The sequence below is a fragment of the Dryobates pubescens genome, chromosome 15 (assembly GCF_014839835.1).
Source record: "Dryobates pubescens isolate bDryPub1 chromosome 15, bDryPub1.pri, whole genome shotgun sequence".
In the NCBI taxonomy this organism is placed as follows: Eukaryota; Metazoa; Chordata; class Aves; order Piciformes; family Picidae; genus Dryobates; species Dryobates pubescens.
In genome coordinates this window covers 6,188,616-6,209,791 of record NC_071626.1, presented here as the reverse complement: position 1 = coordinate 6,209,791, position 21,176 = coordinate 6,188,616, and the positions used below count along the sequence as shown (strand labels likewise).

The following is a 21,176-nucleotide window of genomic DNA, read 5'->3' as shown; positions in this document are numbered from 1 at the left end:
TTCATTAGATCTCTGGACCATCAGGTAGAAGCATATTACACAGATCTGTTGTTGGATGACCTCGTCCAAAACCCATGAATTCTCTACCTCATTGAGCTCTCTTGGAGAAAGCCTTAAAATAGTGTAATGTGCTCTGCAACCACACATTCATTATCTTGCACCTATGACACTAAAAGGCATGCTGCAGTTGTTAATACTAGTGATGTGTATTTAGTCATAATAATTGCTCTATAAAGTGACAGACTTTGACAGAGACATGCATTTTGGCACCAAAAAAAGAGAAAATATTATTAAAAACAATTGACCTAAGTCAATGCATGCTTCAGTCCTCAAAAGGCCTTCCAAAACAACAGGTAGATCACACATGTCTAACTTGCAGCTAAGGGTTATGATGACGAACACTAGGTGCGAGCTGAGGTTACCTCACCTTCTGCAAACAAGAATGCAAGATGCAAACATGCCCCTCAAAATATACTGCTGGTCAGTAGAACCTGAGCTCAAATTCACAGGGCACAAGAGTGTAAGAAGTTTAGGAAATATGAGCAAGTACTCTGAACAGAACAGCAATTTCCTCACACCCTGCTACTTCATAGAGGTAGCTCAAGAGCCACCTGATCAGCTTGTGTTTAGGTAGCACAGGTGATTTTTCACAGCCTATGGCGATGCAGCTGCATCCAGACAGAAGAGGTACTTAGAATTAAATGGCTACAAACATAAATGGCTTTGTCCTTTCCAAAAACTACCACTTGAAAACAATGAATCAATCCTTTCTGCACAAACCTACACAGGTACAGTCTTTCAAGGCTCAAGCATGCAGTGTTCTGAGTTTGGCTTCTACAGCTTCACTACCTCACCAAAAGAGTAGGTTCAGAGTGCACCAGAACAGAGAAATTTATGTTTAACATAAAAATAACTTTAGTGCAGAAACTGTGAGGAGCTAAAAAAAAAGTAGTTAAGATCCACCACTTTGTAATAAAATATAAACCATGACTTAACTGTAAGGTCTTCATTTTTGACAGCTACCACTGCTCATTAAAGAAAATGAATTTACTGTTATGGGAAGGTTATCAGTCACATGTTAGTGAAGTCAAGATGCATTTGCTGACACCTGATAGATTTGATTTTTCCAGGCCTTGAGAAAATAAGAGAGCATAAGAGAATTTGCTGGGCATAGGACATCAGAGATTGTTATGGAATTGCACTGGGATGCTTGATAGAATTGTAACTTTCAGACAGGAATTTAGACACAATTTACTACATGCTCTAATCTTTTTAATATTAATAATTGATAATCAGTATTACCCTCCACTGCCCTGTAAAAGTATCATACATGTCACCCAGAGACACTTAATTGGCAGAGCCAGCACCTTAAATCCTATTTTTCCTACAGGGGGAAATCATTTCTTCATGGCCTGTCGGGAAATGGTTTGAACATCTGTGCAAATTAGGCCTTGAAGGACTTTCTGTTATTAATATAGCAATGGAGTAGGAGTTGTGGAAAAGTTCTGGTGCTTGGTATGCTGAAGTCAAGCTGCCCCTTAGATGGGAGGCAAACAAGATAAGGAGCTGAGAAAAGGAGCAATTAGACTGAGCTAGAAATTCCACAGAGTAGTGCAAACAATGATGTAACCCTTTTAGAGAGAGACCAATAGTGTGTGTTAAATTAGAATAGAATTAACTATGTATAAGATAAGACTATAAATAAGGAAGTGTGGAACAATAAAGTTGAAGCTTGCTTATCAATCATATTGATTGCTGCGAGTCTTTCCCTCACCCCCCTCGCCGATGGATTTCTCTTCCCGACAACGGCCTGTGATTTTCTCAAGTCTGTAAGCTGGAATAAACCCCTAACCTCTACAATTTGGACTAGTATCATAAAAAAGACAAGCAACAAACTCAAAACAAACCCCACACCCCACATACCTCAGGTAGAACACATCAAGCTGTGTCATGCTAAAATGTACAGGGAAGGAAGCATTCCCTACCTCCAGCCTGCGGGTTCACCGGCCTTAAACCTGGGCTTGGCATGAGAGCTCCTCTTACAGGGTTCTGAGCTGGTGGTGCAGGAAGGGTGGTGTAGACCACCTGGTGGTTAGTAGGGGCTCTTGGTATAGGAAGTTTTGCAGCAGTTTGAGTCACTGGCCGATGAGTTACATTCACTGTTGTTGAAGCTGGAAAAAGACAGACAGACCACACCTAGAATGGAATTCCACCACAGGAAGCTGATATGGCTATTCCAGAGTGCACACCTTTGGAAAGCTCACTCAGCTGAGCCATGCAAAATAAAACCTGTCTCTTGTGAAATTCTATCTGCAATAACCATGCTAGAAAATCCAGCCTAAACAAAGAGTAATTTTCACCTGAAGCGATAATGCCAATATCCATACACAAATTCCAAACAGAGGAGATACACCTAACAGTCCATCAAATAAAAGGAAAATCAAAGGTCATAGCTTTGAGCCATATGAAACCCATCACCAAGCAATCAGTGGAACAGATCAGTCACAAGGCAATTCCAATGACAACTAATCTTCAACAATCATCTACAAAAGAGAGTGAAACAGAGGGAAAAAGGAGAACCTACGTTTCTTTATGCTAGAAAGAAAAGGGAATAAAACCACAGAAACAAATCACCCTGCAGACAAAATAACAGTAAACTAGGGCTGGAACTTCACTGTCAGCCTTCCCATTCACTCTGCTGGAAGGATCAGTTACCTTGTGGAGGTGCACACATCTAGAAGTGATGTTGCTAATGTTTGGGGTTTTTCCTATTGCTTAAATAAAGGAACTGCTGCAAGGTTTCTTTTCCTTCATAATTTCCATGACCATCCTTAACAAGAATTCTTTCCCTTCATGAAATTGATTTGATTCTTACATTTTTCCAGAACAATAAAACTAGCTTTCCCTTTCTTTTAATCAGTTGGGAAAAAGCAGTTATGGGAGACTGACTGGAATGGAAGATTAGAAAGTGACTCAAACGTTCTGAATATTCACCTGAAAAAGATTAGCAAAAATGTAGAACACACAAGGCTTCAGTTTAAGGGAAAAAAAGCAGTCACTGCATTCACATCATGGTATAAAAATGAAGTTACCTGCAGGTAACACATGTAAGGTGGCTTGGGAAGGTCCACTTGTTGGCACACCTGTCTGCTGCACAGGGGCTGGCTGCGAAGGCTGTGCGGGTCGAGCCAAGGGCTGGGTAGATACGCTCAGCCCTGTTACAGCTGTCTGGGTCTGGTTCTGCTTCTTGGTATCTGCTTTAAAACAAAATACAGTTGTAGACAATAGCAAACAGAAATGAGAACATCAGAGTTTTAGAACTCTTCCTCCCCCTCATCAGTCACAGATTAGCAAAGAGTATTTCCCAGTATGCCATTCCTTTGATCTTTTCATTCTGCAAACAAAACATTTCCCCCCTCACTTTCATCACCTCCATCTTTTTCCCTCCATACTCCACAGCATTTTCTTCTATCATCATGAAGTCTGCATATTTCAGCATAATTTGGAAACCTGGCAGAGTGTCCCATTAAATTAAAAGTCTTTAAAAGTTTCCATTCAATAAAGAATAGCCTAAATCCTTAACAATCACTGCTGTACTCAATTCACTGCTTTAAAAAAGCGATAGAGCTTCCTAAATAAATCTTTGATGCTTCCATCCTTTAATTATTTGCTGACTCTTTCCCTTGTCAGTCAGGCCTGTTTGTTGCTTTATTGAATTTCCATGCTATTTTCTTAATAAAAAAAAAAAGAGAATTGCTTTATCATTTACAGAAAACTTTAAAAAGGAGATCTCAGGTTGTTCTCTGACACTGGCATCACCCTTCTCACACGACCCCAAGGCTGACTCATGAGAAGCGACAAACAGTGCCTGCAGTTTCCTACAGCAATATTTTTTTCCTGCTTATTTGTGACAAGACATAATATTGAGGGCAAGTCTGTACATAACCAAGGCTGTGCATGAACTGAGAAGCCTTAACCTGGATATTTGAGCTAGATTACAATAGTGGTGGGCAGAGAAGGCGCCATCAGAAACTAAAAAGCACAGCATAAAAGAGTAGGCTTTAAAGGGCACTCATTCAAAACAGGTTTACTCTAACCAAACTGCACATGCAGCAGCCACTGATTTAGTAAAAAGAGCACATAACAGAGTAATAAAAGATATGTTAATATGTATTTTACTCTTGAGAAAATCTGTAGCAATGTTTTGAAGAACACCTTTAGAAACTACCAGGACTAGATTTCAAAGCACTCAGAATGGGGTTCATGGCAGTGCAGCTCAAAATGGGGTTTTAGCAATTAGAGACTATTCTGATGGTCTCACCAGGCTGTCTTTAACACCTTGTAGTAGTAGTAGTACCCTTTACAAGCTGCTATGTGAATTAAATACGGTTGAAGACCCTCAAAATACAACACAATACAAACTGCAGGCCATGCTGTCTCTCTGTAGACTGAACAGTTGAGCTACTTCACTGAAGCCATTTGATGAAAATCTAATCATTTTATAATTCATTTCCCCCAAAGTCTGTAAGAGAAGCAGTAAAGGGATGAGCATTTTGGAAACAAAAGGTGAGATGCGAAGCTCGACAGGGCTCTGGGCAACCTGATCTAGTTGAGGATGCCCCTGCTTACTGCAGAGGGTGCTGTTGGGAGTAGATGACCTTTGAAGGTCCCTTCCAACCCAGACCATTCTATGATTCTGTTTTCTGCTCTTTCATGAACTAACAGCTCTTCTGATTAAAGCTTCTTTTGTCGTCCGTGAGTAGAAATTTCCCAGTGTTCACCAAATTCTTTGAAGAGATTCCTACAGAGACACACACACTTGAGTATTTGCAGTGTCAGCTGCCATTGGGTAAGTCAAGTGAGCATTCTTAGTCATGGAATCTTTAACAGTCCTGTTCAATGGGAACACCACAGAGTAATACACCAAGCAGAAACAGAAGTTTATTCCTTTCTGTCATTCAGGAGGTGAAACAGTGCATGTAGCTCCATTACCCCTGCAGCTACCAAACCCTTTTTTACCTACCTTGCAAAGAGTTCTCATCCTCTTCATCCAGGGTAAGATCAATGACGCCTCCTGAATCAGTTCCTGTGACCTTCCCGCTCTGAAAGACAAAACTCCTTCATTTTGCAAAAGCCAATCCAGGGAACAGAGGTGGAAAAGGGATATGAATTGAACATTCAGAAGGAGAGCTCTCAGAATTGATACACTCAGAGAGGAACAGAAGAAATGAGCAGGAAGAGGAAATTTCAGACAAATTTCCCAGGACTTGAAAAAACAGACAATCCTCAAATAGCTGTGTTGTGGTACCAAATATCAAAGTCAGAGTAAAAAGCCCTGCTGACCAGTAGCATGCTGTTATTGTGTGGATAAATAACAACTTGGCATTTCAGACTCACTCTCAATTGTGACTCTTAACATTTTAACCCAGTGGTAAGCTGTGCTTTTCCCTATGGTAGCATAACCTTTTGACAGAACAGTCACCAGGACAATCTACTACTTATCTTCAGACACCTTGGCCTGTGTGACTATAAAGAAATTTGCTACAGTGGAACCTGTATGCCTCTAAAACAGATCATCAAAAGCCACCAGGAAACTCCAATTGTATCCAGCTTTTTAGTGTAATTTCGTTACTGTATTTCGAGCCACTATCACAAATTGTAGCATTCTATTATGCTGCATAGGAAGCCATTTGTAACCATCTCTTTATAGAGGATAAAGGGATTTCCAGTGGGCTGGGATTACTAATGTGCTGTGAAGGCTAAATCCTGTTAAAAAAACCTCTAGAGGATCATCAAACAGGATTCAACTCCTGGATCAATTACTAACCCTTGGCTGTTCACAATGGAAGGACACCAACAGGTTACTTTAGGTGATGGAAAAAATGTTGGGGCAGATCCTATAGGTTTTTTGGGTTTTAAATATACTTTCTAGACTAAAATATTGAATTAAGTCTATTTCTAGTTCCTTACAGTTTCTGCAAAAATTAGTATTTGTTTGTTTGATACACGATATAATCATTTACTGCTGGATTGAGCTGCTACCACTTTATGGATTGGAATGCAACAGGTTCCTTAGGACAGACAAAGGGTTAGGAAAAAAACATAATTATCCAAATCTCTGAACAACTGAAGTGGAAAAAAAGCATAAGAGTCCCACATGGCCTGTACAAATGCCAACATAACCAATCCAAGAAGGACTTGAGATTTTTGTCTGTGGTTAGATGGGGATGGATGCACAAAGCCTAAGCATTTTCATTATCTGCTCCATGACCTTTCATTTGGGTAAAACTAAGTCTTTAAGGAGGTCCTGAAGACAATTCCCACACAGGCAAGGCTTTGAGAAGAGGGATATATATGATTGCCAAGGGCAAACAGAAGCTCTGTCCAAATTATTGGTCCCTGAATTTGGAATGCCAGACATGACCAATCTCTTCATTGCACATTATTACAACCTGAATTCCTCTTACATTCCAATGCTGGCCCTGATGACATTCTGCTAATACTCTACATGATACACAATTGAGTAAGAAATATCTAACTAATGTTCACAGCTAATAGAAGGGACCTCTGCAGGGATTCTATCATTGCTATATATAGAGAAACATCTTTCATATTTATTAACCATGGAATTCTTCTGTTGAGTGATTTCTATTTCAAAGACTTTGCAGTTGTCTTAGCACGATGAGCTGATCTACCCACTTGAAGCTTAAGATAAAAGGCACATTGAAGTAATCAATGATTACTTGATTAGCATAGAGTCAAGAGGAATTTCATTCCAACTTGATAATCTTCCCAGCTGAGGCTGTGTATTTTGAACTATGGCTCTCCCTGCCAGGACAAAGTAGATTGAAAAATGAAGGGGAAGATTTATAAAGAACTGGAGAAGAAAAAAACCCTAGCACTAAGCTATTAATTCCTCCCCACTATAAAATGCATTAGTCTGAAGTAATTTCCTTTCAATTCTTTCTCTGCAAGGAAATCTGAATCCTTAGAAAACCACTCTGTAGGAGAGCTATTTTAAAGCCCTGCTTAACTCTGCCAGTTGAGAAAGTTCTTTGAACTTCCAAGTCAGCGAGTGTCCTGGCATGCTATTTTGGTGGGGGCTTTTTTTGGGTGTGTTTGGAAGGCCAAAATCTTGACTTAAACAAGCAGCTATTAAATAATAAATCCAATCAGCAGTAAAGGTTTCACACATGCACTTCTCAGGAGGGAAGACCTTTTTGTAGTTTGCCACACAATGCAAGGTTTTCTACTAAACAACCTGGCAGTGATCTCAACAGGAACTACTCATAAGTAGTTAGGTTCTTTTATGACCCACAAGAGAACCTGCAGGTCTGCAGGACAGCACTGAGTGGTGCTCTGTCCTACATCCTCCAGTCCTACCTGCAGGGCACACACTCCAGTTACTGAAGAAGATGCTGTACTTCACCCAAAGAATGAAACATAGAAGACTTCATCTTTCCCCGTCTTCCTAATTTTAATCTAGCCACATCTTTATTCTTCACCTTCCCAATTAAGATGTTTTGCATATGCCAAATGTGAAAAAAGGGGTGTGTGGTGTGGAGAGAGAAAAATGCTATCCTAGTTCCATAAGGAAAACAAATACAAGGAAGGTGAATGTAAAGGCCAAAGCACATATGGTAGGCGTGATATCAAGAAAAGGAGGCATCTCCCACAACTACAATTGCCAACATCACAGCACACATCTGTCAAACTACTGAAGAAAGTGGCAAGAAATGCCTAAACCTCAAACTGAACAACATTACCTGTTACAGAACCTTGACATACACATGCCAACATGCACATTATTGTGCCACATGAAAAACCAAGAGCTAGATGTTAGCAATTTGAAGGAAGTGCTGAATAGGAGCTTCTCTATTCACACCTGATAGACGAGATTAAAGGAAGGGTTTGGTATTATATAACGCCATGGTTCAGTTCATCACAGAGAGGTAACAATGCTTTAATGCCACCTGCTTTTCAGAATGGAACACTTTTGGTATGTAAAAGTGAAAATTGAGGGGGAAAGAAAAAAAAAAAACAAACCAACAACCCCAACCACACCAAAACAACAACAAAGAAGGCAACAACACAAAAACCACAGTGCAAAATAAACATTCGTTCCGGGGAAGTAACAGTTCAAATTCTGCAGATGATGTGTGGCATACTCACACAGTGTGGAGAATTTTATTATCAGCAGTTTCTACAGCAACAAACCAGAAAAAAATTTCTGGGGGTTGTAAAGCAGACAATTCCTGAAGCCTCACTCCACCACAATCGCACATGACGCACCAAGGCGTTATATAATAGCAACATCAACATCAAACCCCGGAGAGCGATAGTGAAAATCTCTTGCGGGAAGCGAGGGGGGTGCTGTGTTTGCATGCATCACTTTAAGGCCTGTATTTTGTTTCCAGACATCCATATACAAAACTACAGAGTTCAAGCACAGTTTAAGCAGCTGTGGAAATTATTTTTTAATACATTTTGGAACATATTTCGGTCACTAACTGCTTCAGTGTCAGACTTCTCACTCCCTAAACGTTTGTTTGTTTGTTTGTTTTCCAAAGCAGTAACTCCCACAAAATTGAAGCAATTATTTAACCTTACAGAGCTTGCAAAGCTGCCATGAAATTTGATCAGGAACCACATGTATTTGTCACCTCTTACCAAGATAACAATGCAAATGGTAATGCAATGAAGTTAGCAGTTTACTGAGATCACAAACTAAATGTCATAGGGTTGCCAATAGGTATTCTGCTAGTGTGTGTTTGCATACTTGTATAATACTCAAATACTAGCAACAGACACCTTATGTATTGCTTTTATAAGACTGCTGTGTTCCCTTTACCATTAATTGGTACCATGAAATGCTTCCTACAGAATCATACAAGCATAGGGAAAATGAACCACCATCTTAGTAACCCCTGTGTTTCACAGAGCCTCTCATCTCTTCTGTGCAAAGAGTAGACATGCCTCTGCTACCCCTATATTCATAAGAACCATAAATTAGGAAAGCCATCCCAGAGACTGGTTGCAAGAAATGCTGGTCTTAAGCACCAGCAACCTTAATTCCAACTGAAGGAACACTTGACACAATGCTTAAGATATTTCTCTACTGCTGTGATTTTGTTTTTCCTTAATCAAACAGTTAAAAGGGTATATAGCAAACACATACGTGCACACAGGTGTATACACTTGGATCTCTACTGGTTCTTCTGAGGTGAAACATCTACCTTGCTTGGCCAAATGTCACTGCCAGATCCCCAACAGCATTATGTGGGATGGCCATCTTGGATGATGGAAGATAATCATGTTAATTAAAATATACTTACAATTGAGTACTTTTCAGATTAGTTTAATGCAGCTTTTAAAAGCTATTATTCATCTCTGGTGTAGTAACATCATCAGTTAAATTGCTTTAATGTTCCTCTCAATTTTTTTTTTGGCTATGAATGACAAAGTCTATATATTTACTTCTTGAAAACTGCTCTCAGAAACTGGTGGTGGCTTTGGTAATGCAAATATGGTCTCAGGGAAGTCACTTCAAGTGTCATACATGAACGGATTCACTTGATTTTTGTCCCTGGGACTAGCCACTCAGTTCAGCTGCATGATGTTCTGCTGGGAATTTTTCAGATCATATTTTTATTTCAAATTTTTAAACTGCCCTCCTGCTAGCATCTTTGTGATTTAGATTTCCAGTTTCAGGTAGAGGTTCCACCTCACAGATGAGAACTGGTTCCATTTTAAAACAGCACAAACATAACCCTGGGGGTTAGACACAGAAGTCAAGTAGCCCACTTTACATACAGAATTATGAATGTTTATTTTCAGTGACAAAATGCAAGTGAAACGCAAGGAAACGTTCACCAATAATGCTTCAACAATATAGAATTAATAGCTGCTTTAAATTGTAAGCTAACATAGCCACTTTGTGCACACTGTTTCCCAACAGACATTCACCAAGTTTGTTACACACTGCAAAGTAAAGTGACAGGAGTTCTAAATGTGTTTTATTGACATTGTACCAGATGAATTCCCAGTAGTCAGCAAAAGAGCTTGCACTACACTGTAGTTCAACCAAACAAATCAAGGCATGTCAGAACCAATGGGAAATGGATAGGACACTGATGAGCTTTTATCTTTCTTAATATTATCTGAAAAGGTGACATGCAGAGGTGAAATTCAGACTGAAAAAGATTTACTCCATAGGAGAATAAGGTGCACCTAGAGTGGGGAACACTATTTGCCTGACCTAGTGTTTGCAGTAACTCTAATTCTTGAGCAGACGGACTCAAGGCCAGTCATTTTTAACACACCTGACCCCATTCAAATTTATTGTAAGTCATAAAATAATAAAAGCTGCTTTCATAAATTCTCTCAATATACCATAACTGTATTTATATATTAGATATAATATATATAGAAATCCTGTATCTATAACTGGGATTCATAATAAAATACTTTTAAACCATCCTAAAGGTTTGTTATATAATTAAGATGCTTTTGTCTCTGTAACAGTAATATTTACCCTAACACATTAAAAGCTCTTGCCATGTCTTCAGAAATGCAATTCCAGGACCTGAGGCACCGGAATGGCCATTGGTAAAGTGGTTGGGGCTGAATAACAACACTTAAATTTCTGTGTACACAGGAAAAAGCTGAAGTTGAGAGACTAAGAAAAACACAGTAAGATACCCCCTCCCACATCCCTGTGGCCATTCCTTTTGGAGTAAGAAGCAGAGGAAGGCCAAAAAAGGAGAAACAGTCATACAGCAAAATCATAGTCCAAGCTGCTTACTGAAAAAGCGGACTATCCTGACCTTAGGAGTATGCAGCTACAGAGAAGCTGCATAGTTCAGGGCAACCAAAGAGATAAATGTACCAGCCCAAAACCACACCAGAGCCAAGAACACATTCAATTTCAAAGCATCCTTCCTTCAGGTATTTGACATTGTGCACAATGGAGCCGTTCAGGGGGCACATACCATGAAGAACATTTACCTTCTAGATCTCCCACACTGCAGATCTCAGTACCTTATAGTGGGGGTGGATTACTTCATTATCAATAGAAGAATTAAAAATTCTTCAAAATAAAAAGCAATTACTCCCTGAAGTAACAGCAGAGATTCCCTAATTGATCAGGGAAAAAACACATAAGAGGCGAGTTCTAAATTCACAGCACCAGTACCAAAGCTTCGTTATGAAAACAAGACACAAACCTAAATATATGAATGTATTATATAATGTTCCAGCAAAATACCCATCCTGTTTGCCTACTCCACCATTTCTAGACAGGAAATACATGTAGGAAAGATTTATTTAACACTCTGGGTGGGAGGGGATACAGGAGGTTCTGGAAGGTTAGAAGTATTTTCTATTCATTACCTATTAGTGGAATGATTAATGAATATTGACTTCAGCTTTTGGGAAGCAGTAATACTTCCAGCTCAAACCAGGAATTCTTTTCCTCATTGTAGAAAATAATTTATCCCATTAAAAAGGGGATAATCCCATTAAAAAGCCAGCCATGCTGCAGTCAGTGACTCTGAAGTATCAGGATCAAACTGAAGGTAGTAAGAGGACATTGCATAATTGATGCCAATAGAATTAGAATGTAGCAAAAAAGAACCAACTACAAACAGAATGGAAGTCAAGTTAGAAGCCAAATGATAATTAAAAGATATTCAGAGACATGCTCAGGTGGGCCAAAAGGTTCCCTTTTCCAGTTTGAATCAGCAAACAGATTTGTGTTAAGGAATGAAGCAGTGAGCAAGATGCTGTTACAGTGAGTTATCTAGATGCAGTTAGGACCAGAGCAGAGCTTGTGGTCAGTATGACCACAGTATGCTGCAAGAAACAAGGATTCTCTCCTGGCAACCCCAAATTCTTGTTTCTGCAGGATAAATAATCAAGACCAGCATGCTAGAACAAATAACTACCTGGCATAAAGATCTGGGGGAAAACACAGTATATACAACACTTGGTGGAAGTTTAGAGTAAATGTCTTCAAATGAGAAATTAAATTTGCTACACTGGCCAAATTATGAAACCCTAGAATTTTGAACTCTATGTTATTCTAGAATATCCTAGAGTAAATTACTGCACAGTTCTCCTACATTATGAGAACTCTTTGTGCTTTGTTTGTTCATTTTTTACTTCTAGCCATTAGAAAGGAATACTTCACCATTCCCATTCAATTTACTCTGGGCCTGACAAAATAATCCTGGGTTCATGATTTCCTTCTAGTCAATGATGCTATAAATTAATGCTGCAACTAAGGAAGTGTAGGATTGTGCAGAAGTAATTTTTATATTAATCATCTTATCTGATCAACTGGTCAGTCTTTAAAACAGCAGCAAATAAAAGTGATTGTAAACACACCACCTAAGAAAAATACAGCACTTTCAAAGCCTTTTTATCTTTAACATGATCCACCAGAAAATGGAACCCTCTGTGCTAGTCTTCTACTTTGGAAAATTGATGCAGTAAGTGTGAGTGACCTACCCAAGGGCACAAAGGAAAACTGAAGTTCAGGCATCAACTCCTCATTCAGTATTCGAATCTCAAATCTCATTCAGTATTTGAAAGCTTTTCCTAGCAAGGAGGTTCTCCACAGAATTAGGAGTTCATTATGGTCCATTTGTTATTTCAGCTGGGATTGTTTTCTGTTTTGTCCACTGCTGAGCAACACAAACACATACAGTGAAGTCCTTACTGTGATATACTAGGTGTGTGTGGGGTGTGAGTGTGTACACACATACACATGTGCATTTCAAAAGGATGAAGCCAGTCATTTAATTTAGCTAATATAATGGAAAACAATTTTAAATGCTACAGTGTTTCTTCTTCTGAAGTAGAACTGCCATAATTTGTGATCTGATGACCAGTTTTCTGGTTTTGTTTACAAGATCCTTAGATCTTCCAAGAATGATGGCACAGAATAGCAGAGACAAAACATTGGTTAGATTCTCAGGTGTGATTCAATAAAAATGAACTGTGACTAGCCCTCCTAATTTGCCATTATTTCCTTCATTAAAGAACCTTCTAAATTACAATTTCATTTCTCTAACAAAATATACATCCACTATTCTACGAATTTCTAACCTGCAAAGATCTCCTATGGAAAATGAAATGATAGGATCAGTTTACTATAGTGAACTAAAGTTAAAACCAAAATAATACTTGGATAGGTTTTGGTGGGTGTGAATTACACTATAGTGACAAATACCACACTGACAATACTGCAAAGACAATGTGAAATGTAATGGAAGGAGTAGGTGAGAGGAAATACAAAACAAGAGTCTCACAAGACAAGCACATGCAGAGACACCATGTCAAGGCCAACTGAAGTTGCCATTTAAGCAACAAACCTCAACTCTTTGGAGAAAATTTTCTCCATTTCATGCACAACTGAAGAGATCCCAGTTTTAATATAGTTTGTATCAGCTATTGCCTTTGGAGAACAGAATGACTGAAATCATAGCCAGAAATATTACACAGGAAAAGAGAAAGACCTGCAATATAAATCCATAGCTCAGAGAGAAAATAAATTTTGGATAATGTTAGGAGGGAAAACAAAAAAAAAACACAACAAACAAAAAAAGGGCACAGTCCTCTGATAGGTCTGAAAACAATCTGAACAGAGAGGTTGACAATGGTCACACAATTTCAGGTGTTTTCATGCATATGTATAAATATTCAGCTTCTGCTTTCTCCGTGCTCTTCAATAATCAAGTATTTGATTTGTAAGATGCTACATTAGTGCCAGCAGGCACAAAATGGTATCATAAATACACTCCTCACAAAAGAGAAAAGCCATGCCCTTAGTGAAACAAGCACAGCTCTTCAGCTAAGTGGAAATCAGTATCTGCTCAGCCACTTAAAGAGTCCCAGCTGCCACAGAAAATCATACAAACTCTGAGCCCTGCTCTCTGTCAGTTTCTGTTCAATAGTTCACTTCAGGACTGCCAACAGGATACTTCCTGCTGAACTAGACCATAAGAAAATTCATTGTTAGACCAAGTGAAAAAGAAAGAAAGAAAAAAAAAAAAGAAAAGGTAATTTTTCCATTTTAGTAATTAATTTCAACTCAGTTCCATTACAGAAGCATCAAGTCATTGGCTCTTGTTTTATCACATGCTCTATAAAGACGGGTTCATTACAACAGCCTTGAAGGGAACCAGTAGATATATTCCCACTGGCTGTGTTCTTGGAAAGAAACACCTTGGAAGAACTGTGGTTCAACAGGACAGGGCTTTTGGAATTCAGAGCTGACTGTCCCCCAGGGACTAAAGTCACAGAATTAGTGCCAGGTGGCACCACGGATTTCTTAGGGAATAAAATTTTGCTTTGTCCTAAAACAACATGGTGTATAGAAGAGGTGGAGGCACCAGACAACGATTCTTTTATCACTTCATCTGGGATCTTGCTATATAGGTAACTGGGGGCACTGTTCTGCATTACATCTGACCAAGCCCTGTAGCGAACTTCTGCAGCTCCCCAGTAGTGTCTAATAGCAGACTCGGAGCGATGGCCTGTCACTGCCATTATTTCTCTAGGCCCCAGTCCTGCTTCACACAGTAGCTGGATGGTGGTAGTTCGGAGAGAATGATTGGTGTAGCGCTGAGAGAGCCTGGCTGCCACGCTTATCCTGGGCATCATGGTACCTAAGTAGTTGACACCCATTGGTTCTCTTTTGTACCAGACAGGTTGTTCTTGCATTTGCTCCGATGTCAGCTTTAAAGGATGCAGGTAGAAGGCAGGGGGCTCTGGAGGCAACTTAGACAAATAAAGCTCCAAAGAAAAAACAGGACAGTTTGGGTCCCCCGGCATATCATACATTTTACCCATTTTATGAGGATCGTCTCCATTTTTGCCTTTGCCAGGATACCTAAACATAGCATAGCGACGCCCATTCTTGTCCTTCTCCACAACAAAAGCATCTGGAGCCAGATCTCTTAAAATTTCCCTCCCTCGTTTGGCAAAATGCAGCTGCAAATCAAACCACACCTTGTTGACGAGCGCCAGCGGACTGTGCAATCCCAGCACACCGGACTGTTTAATCTTACGCAAGTCCTCAGCGGCTATGGGAGGGTGGTGGTGAGTCTCATCCTTTCCCTGCATGCGCAGCATCTTCAGCACGCTCACAAACACCGTGTTTGCACTAGCAAACTCTTTGTCCTTCATCAAGCAAAGCTGACGGTTGTAAGGTGGCATTTTGAGATGCCGGTTTAAGCCGGCACGCATTGACTTGTAGCTCGCCACACTGTAGGTATTTCCATCGTGATTCCTTATCGTGTAATAAAACTCTCTCAAGATATCATTGAGTTCACTTACTGGCACCAATTCAAAGCTAGGATCCTTGCCATTTTTGGCCAGCCATTGTTTTAATAGGTTAGCTGCCCAGCCAGTTTGCTTGTGGGTGTTTTTGATGCTCTTAGCATCCTCTTCCTCTTCCTCCAAGCCAAAGAGGACATCCTCGGGGAAGTTAAAATTCGTCTCTGCTGCTTCTACTGCTGCTTTATTTTCTGATGAAGCCTCTTCCTGTTTCAACTGCTTTTCGAAACAATTGATCAAAGTTGTACCATCAAATATGCCACAGGTATACGGCACAAAGCGCACTACTTTTTGATCTGAGTGCTGTGAAGTGTGGAGTAATACACAGTATTTCTGATTTACATAACAAAAAGCAGGTGGCATTAACTGGAATTTTCAAATCATATGGTATGTCAAGCCCATACCTCACTGGCCAATTATAAATGAATCAAGTCCTTCTTTAGTAACCATGGCATTACACATGCTTTAACTGAGTTGACTGAAAGCAAACTTAGAGACATACATTGTAAGAGAAGACTGAAAACCGGAAAGCATCGTGAGTCTCTGATTTCCCTCCTCCTTGCTAACTCCCATTATTAAATACCGCAATCACACACAGTCTGCTTGTCCAAAATCTTTTCCGGGTTTCAGGCTCTACCAAACAACACAAATTCCCAAATATGCAGCTTATATGGAAAATTAGATCCTAAACCCATACATCTCTCAACCACTCTGTTACTGAATTTCCTACGTATCAAGCACTGGCAAATGTTGCAATAGCTATAATCCACAGGTATCTTTGAAAAATGAAGTTCCAAACAACCATTCTTTATGAAATGCCTTAAGAAAAAGGTAGAGTGAGGCACAGTCTATACCCTGTGATAATGGCTACCTTTGCCAGACCATTTCTGACAGGCCAAAACCAGAACCTTGTCTAGTGTGTTTTCTTAATTTGAAGTACAATTCAGATTTAACTGTACCCTGAAACATTAAATGTGGAAATTTTGGCTAGAAGAAAATAATTTTATTCCCCTTAATAAAATGATTTCCAGTTAACAGCAATAAAAGTATGAGGTGCTTTGTGAAGTAGCTGTATGCAGAAGGAAAATTAATTATGGCACATTTTAAAGAGCTTAATTTAAACCTTTACATTTCAAAGCAAGCTGAATAAATTTTAGATGAGGAATCTGAAAGTGCAGCAAGTTCTCCCTTCTCTTTTATCATGAAGCAGTTACTCCTCACAAAGTCTTTTTTCTGTTTTGGGATTTTTTTTCTGTCATATGGCAATTATATAATAGAACTCCAATTCTCATTAACTTCTGGATTTAAGTGGAAATAAGAGAGCTGCAATAATTTACTAATTATTTGCAGCTTTAAGTTCAAGCCCTTCAAACAAAAACTGGGCATTTTTTTCTGTATCTTAGCTCTGTTTAATCAGACAAGCTTTTAGTGTGCTCCTCACTAACTTATCTACATACACAGAAAACTTCTAAACAGATTATTAGAAGCTCATGCTCCAAGTAACACTCTGGATCAGAAGAAGAAAAATACAAACAGACAGAAGCTGGAAAGGATAGTAGAGAAAAAACCAAGAACCTAAAGGTGTTTCATTATGAGCATTACAAGTAAAGAACTTTTCTCCTGTGGATTGTAACTTCAGAATTGTATATAGAAGCAATCAACAACCTACCTGTGTTGCTCCCTCAGCTGTTCGCTTGTTTGCTGAAGCTGATGAAGTATCTGTCGGTGGCTTGCTTGTCTGGTTTTCTGAGGGGTCAAGAAATTGTTCATTTACAGTATCCAACCAGTACTAAGTGCTATCCACTACACAAATTTGGAGGTGACATTCAACATTCATTATGTGTCACATTTAACATTTTTGAGCTCTGATTTTCAATTGTAACTATTCAGTTTGACTACTGTCATTTTTTCAGAGGGAACAGCAAAGCACTTCCCGGCCTAGAAGCAGTACATGTTCCCTTTTGCACAAGCCTGACAGTGTATTCAAAATGTTTTGTGAACAATTCCCTCGCCTATCTGAGGACAAAGCATATTCCAACCTCTCCTTGTTCTGTATGTCAACTGATATTGAACTGAAAAACATTACAGTTATTTAGTACTTTTGTACAAAAAATTGGCTAACAGATGGTTAAACGGACTGCAAAATCCGTAACAGAGACAATCTGTGCAGAGACACTGAGCATCTTCATTAGCTGGGCCAAACCATGTATCTAAACTAGCAACTTAGGAAGTTGCTTGAATATATGATGTAAACATCTAAATCCAAATGCATCACTCTCATTCCTTTTCATTTTAACCAGAGTTTATCAGTACCCAAACCAATGTTTCAAACTCTGAGGAGAAAACTACACAGGTACGCACCAAGGTTATGTGAACTGCATGAAATGAGAGATGTTTTTTGGACACACAGGTCCTTGTTTTGGTCATTGTGCCTGGATTATCACAATCCTTTTTATGTTGCATTTAAATTGTTATATTAGCTTTAGAGCTAAAAATCAATCAAAAGCATACAACTCTTAAGCTCTATGAAAGACATATTTTAACATAGCTGAGTTAGAGATAGGAAAATGGAACAAAATTAGTGCTGATGTTAAGGTCTGCACAAGTTCATTTTAGCATTATATTGTACCAATGAGAATTTTAGTATAATTCCAACTCAATTAGAAATCTTGAGGACCTCTTAGGAAAAAACAAATGTTTCAAGGCATGCAAAATCAACAGTGCAGAGAATCACTGCAGCATGGGCACAGATGGAAAGCATTTAAAAATAATTAATATAGATACCATTATTTGAAGATTCATTGTACTCAGAGACTTTATTTTCAATACAATAAATGTACTTCTTTTGAATTAGGCTGGTATTCAGCTGCAGTTTCCCCCCCCCCCCCATTTCCATTACTTTTAAGTGCTGTGAAAATTAAGCTAATGATTATACTTTCCTTTCAGAAGGTCTTTGCTTAGACAGGCAGCCAGATTATCTCGAGAGGCTGCATTAAAAATAAATACTAAGTTGTTAATGGTAGGAGGTTTTGACCTCATGCTAGGAATGATACCACTGAAGCTCTAAATAAAACAAAGCTTCCACAGCTACGCTGCAGACTCCTAAGGAGAGATTGTTTTCAACAAAGGCTTGAACACATCCACGACAGAGATGATTTTCACCTTGACAATATCAACAGAAAGGCAACCTAGAAGAAACACCTCAGTAAAATACAGTAACAAATTTCCACAGGAGTGCAGTTCTATGTTTCCCTTTGACAACTCTTTTCCTTTGCTAGTGTCAACATTCAAGCATAACTTACCGATTCTAAGCGCTGTACTGACGGGTGGTTCCACAGGAGCTGGGTTACTAAACGCAGAGAGGGGAATCTTCATCTGTAGGGGTGCTCGATTGCTGGTAGCATTATAAAGTCCTGAAGTACCCACTGTGGGTAAAGAAGTCCTTGTGGTCTGGACAACAGGATGCGCAGTAGAAACAGCCTGCACTGCCAATGTTGTGCCTATTGATGCAGCTGGAGAGTTCCTCTGAGTACCAGGACTGGGCACACACGTGCTGTTATTTGGTTTAGTTGATGCCAAAGACACTGTAGTTTTGCTAAGGCTACCAATCGTAGACGAGCTTTGTACGGATATAAATTCAACGCTGCCTGCCTGCTGGTTAGGGACCAATGTGCCTGGATGGCCTTGAAGAAGCTGAGGCTGGGAGGACACTGCAACAGGTACGTGCAAAATTACAGGCAAAGACTGCAACGAGACAGACACTGACTGAGCGCTGCCACTAGGCACTTGGCTAGCGCCTACAACTGCAGCTGTGTTAGCTGTGGGAAGGACTGCTGTTGTCAAGGAGCTGGTGGAGGTCATTGGAGTTTGAGGCTTAGGCTGTGCACTGACAACTGCTGAAGAAGCTGCAAGACTGGGAGCTGGCACAATATTAAAAAAAGAAAAAAAAAATTAATTATTTAAACCAAGCATGAATAGAATAATAGAATTAACCAGGTTGGAAGAGACCTTGGAGATCATCGCGTCCAACCCATCATCCAACACTATCTAATCAACTAAACCACGGCACCAAGCACCCCATCAAGTCTCTTCCTAAACACCTCCAGTGATGGTGACTCCACCACCTCCCTGGGCAGCCCATTCCAATGACAAATCACTCTTTCTGTGAAGAACTTCTTCCTAACATCCAGCCTAAACTTCCCCTGGTGCAGCCTGAGACTGTCTCCTCTTGTTCTGGTGCTGGTTGCCTGGGAGAAGAGACCAGCCCCCACCTGGCTACAACCTCCCTTCAGGTAGTTGTAGACAGCAATAAGGTCTCCCCTGAGCCTCCTCTTCTCCAGGCTAAGCAACCCCAGCTCCCTCAGCCTCTCCTCATAGGGCTCACTCCAACACAGCAAATGGAAATGATTTATGATGGGGGTGGCAAGTCACTGGAATAGGTTGTCCAGAGAAATTGTGAATGTCCTATTATTGTTAAAGTATTCAAATTAAAGCTGGATGGAGCTTTAATCAACCTAATCTGGTGGAAGGATATCCCAGCCCAGACAATCTTTAAAGGTCCATTTCAACCCAAACCGTTCAATGTGTCTATGGAAAACATGGTATATGATTAACTTCTTTGCAAAGAAAGGCTACAGATACTCTTTTTCTGTTGTACACTCTGATATTCAATGGCCTAGGTAAAGATACAGTTAATATGGTATTCTTGTTTGAAAAAATATATAAATGGCAAAAAAATTAAGATACATAAAGAACAGTGACACAAATGGGGTTTGAAGAAAGCTTCAAAATTTAACTGTTGAAAACACATAAACCAGAGCATTTTAAACACTCCTTCCAGAGATGTTACAACAACTGGTCCCTTGGAAAACACAAATACAATAAAATCTCCAGTGAGCCATATACTGCTGAGAGCCTGCCAAGTTCTGCTGCCATACCCAGTAAGCAGTCTGCTGAAGCATCTAATTTATCTGGTAAGCACAAGAAATATAAACTGGGAAAATGGTAGGAAGCTAAAAATAATGATTTCTGATGTCAGAAAAAAGAGAGTCATAAAAGCCAGTTTTACCCTTTTCCATTAGTTGCTTCCTAATGGAAAGCAGTATTACTGTTAAGAAGTGTGTTTACAATCCATAGGCAGTTTCTTACCTGTATTCACAGGGGCCTGAAAAGTTGCTGGTGTGCTCTCTCCTACATTCCTCTTTGACTCCAGTATCTGCCTCACTGTGCCAGCACTTCTGTGGAATGAATTTCAGTTAGCTCTTCTCAATGAGCCACATCAGGTGTAATTATGAACAGTACAATGATGAAAAAAAATTTAGAGCTACATTTTTCACTGAGATCTTCCAAACCCATTTATTTTCTGCTGCTCCTGCAAATTAGCTTTGGATACTTCCCCCTCAGTCCCCCCAGAAAAACCGTTGGTAAATTTTCAAGTGTTTGTGCCAAGTTTGACTTTCACCATGAGAATTTTGCCTTCCTTGAAATTAAAATTCCATTTTTATCCATTATTTTTTTTAACTGCTGAACCAACATTCATCTCAGTTTACCTAAGAATGGATTCAATACTGTCCATTTATGACTTCTGTGAAAGAAGATTGACATTTACTACAAACAGCAGTGATGGAAAAGGAAGAGTACTTTAATCAGAAAAAGAATATACAGAGATTATTCCTTACAGTAGGTATCCCCAGTGTCCTATTGCAAATGTTAACATAGTCACAGTGATATGGTTTGTTTACCGATATGTTGTGTTGGTTGTGTTCACAGTATCACTTGCTGCTTTCCCTGGAGACAGGGGTGCACTCTGTGCATTCTACAAAACAAAAACAAAA

General features: G+C 39.5%; 1 protein-coding gene across 1 annotated transcript in view; it reads right to left on the bottom strand.

The window, feature by feature from the left end:
* The window catches only part of ATF7IP (activating transcription factor 7 interacting protein), a 36,940-nt gene that overhangs the window by 6,031 nt on the left and 9,733 nt on the right, over positions 1 to 21,176 (bottom strand). The window contains exons 6-13 of the mRNA XM_054167622.1: positions 21,084 to 21,157; positions 20,491 to 20,579; positions 18,645 to 19,262; positions 17,012 to 17,088; positions 15,343 to 15,645; positions 5,024 to 5,102; positions 3,093 to 3,257; positions 1,986 to 2,171 (exon numbers count right to left, since the gene is read on the bottom strand). Coding sequence (XP_054023597.1) covers positions 1,986 to 2,171; positions 3,093 to 3,257; positions 5,024 to 5,102; positions 15,343 to 15,645; positions 17,012 to 17,088; positions 18,645 to 19,262; positions 20,491 to 20,579; positions 21,084 to 21,157 — 1,591 coding nt within the window. The remainder of the gene's footprint in view (positions 1 to 1,985; positions 2,172 to 3,092; positions 3,258 to 5,023; positions 5,103 to 15,342; positions 15,646 to 17,011; positions 17,089 to 18,644; positions 19,263 to 20,490; positions 20,580 to 21,083; positions 21,158 to 21,176) is intronic.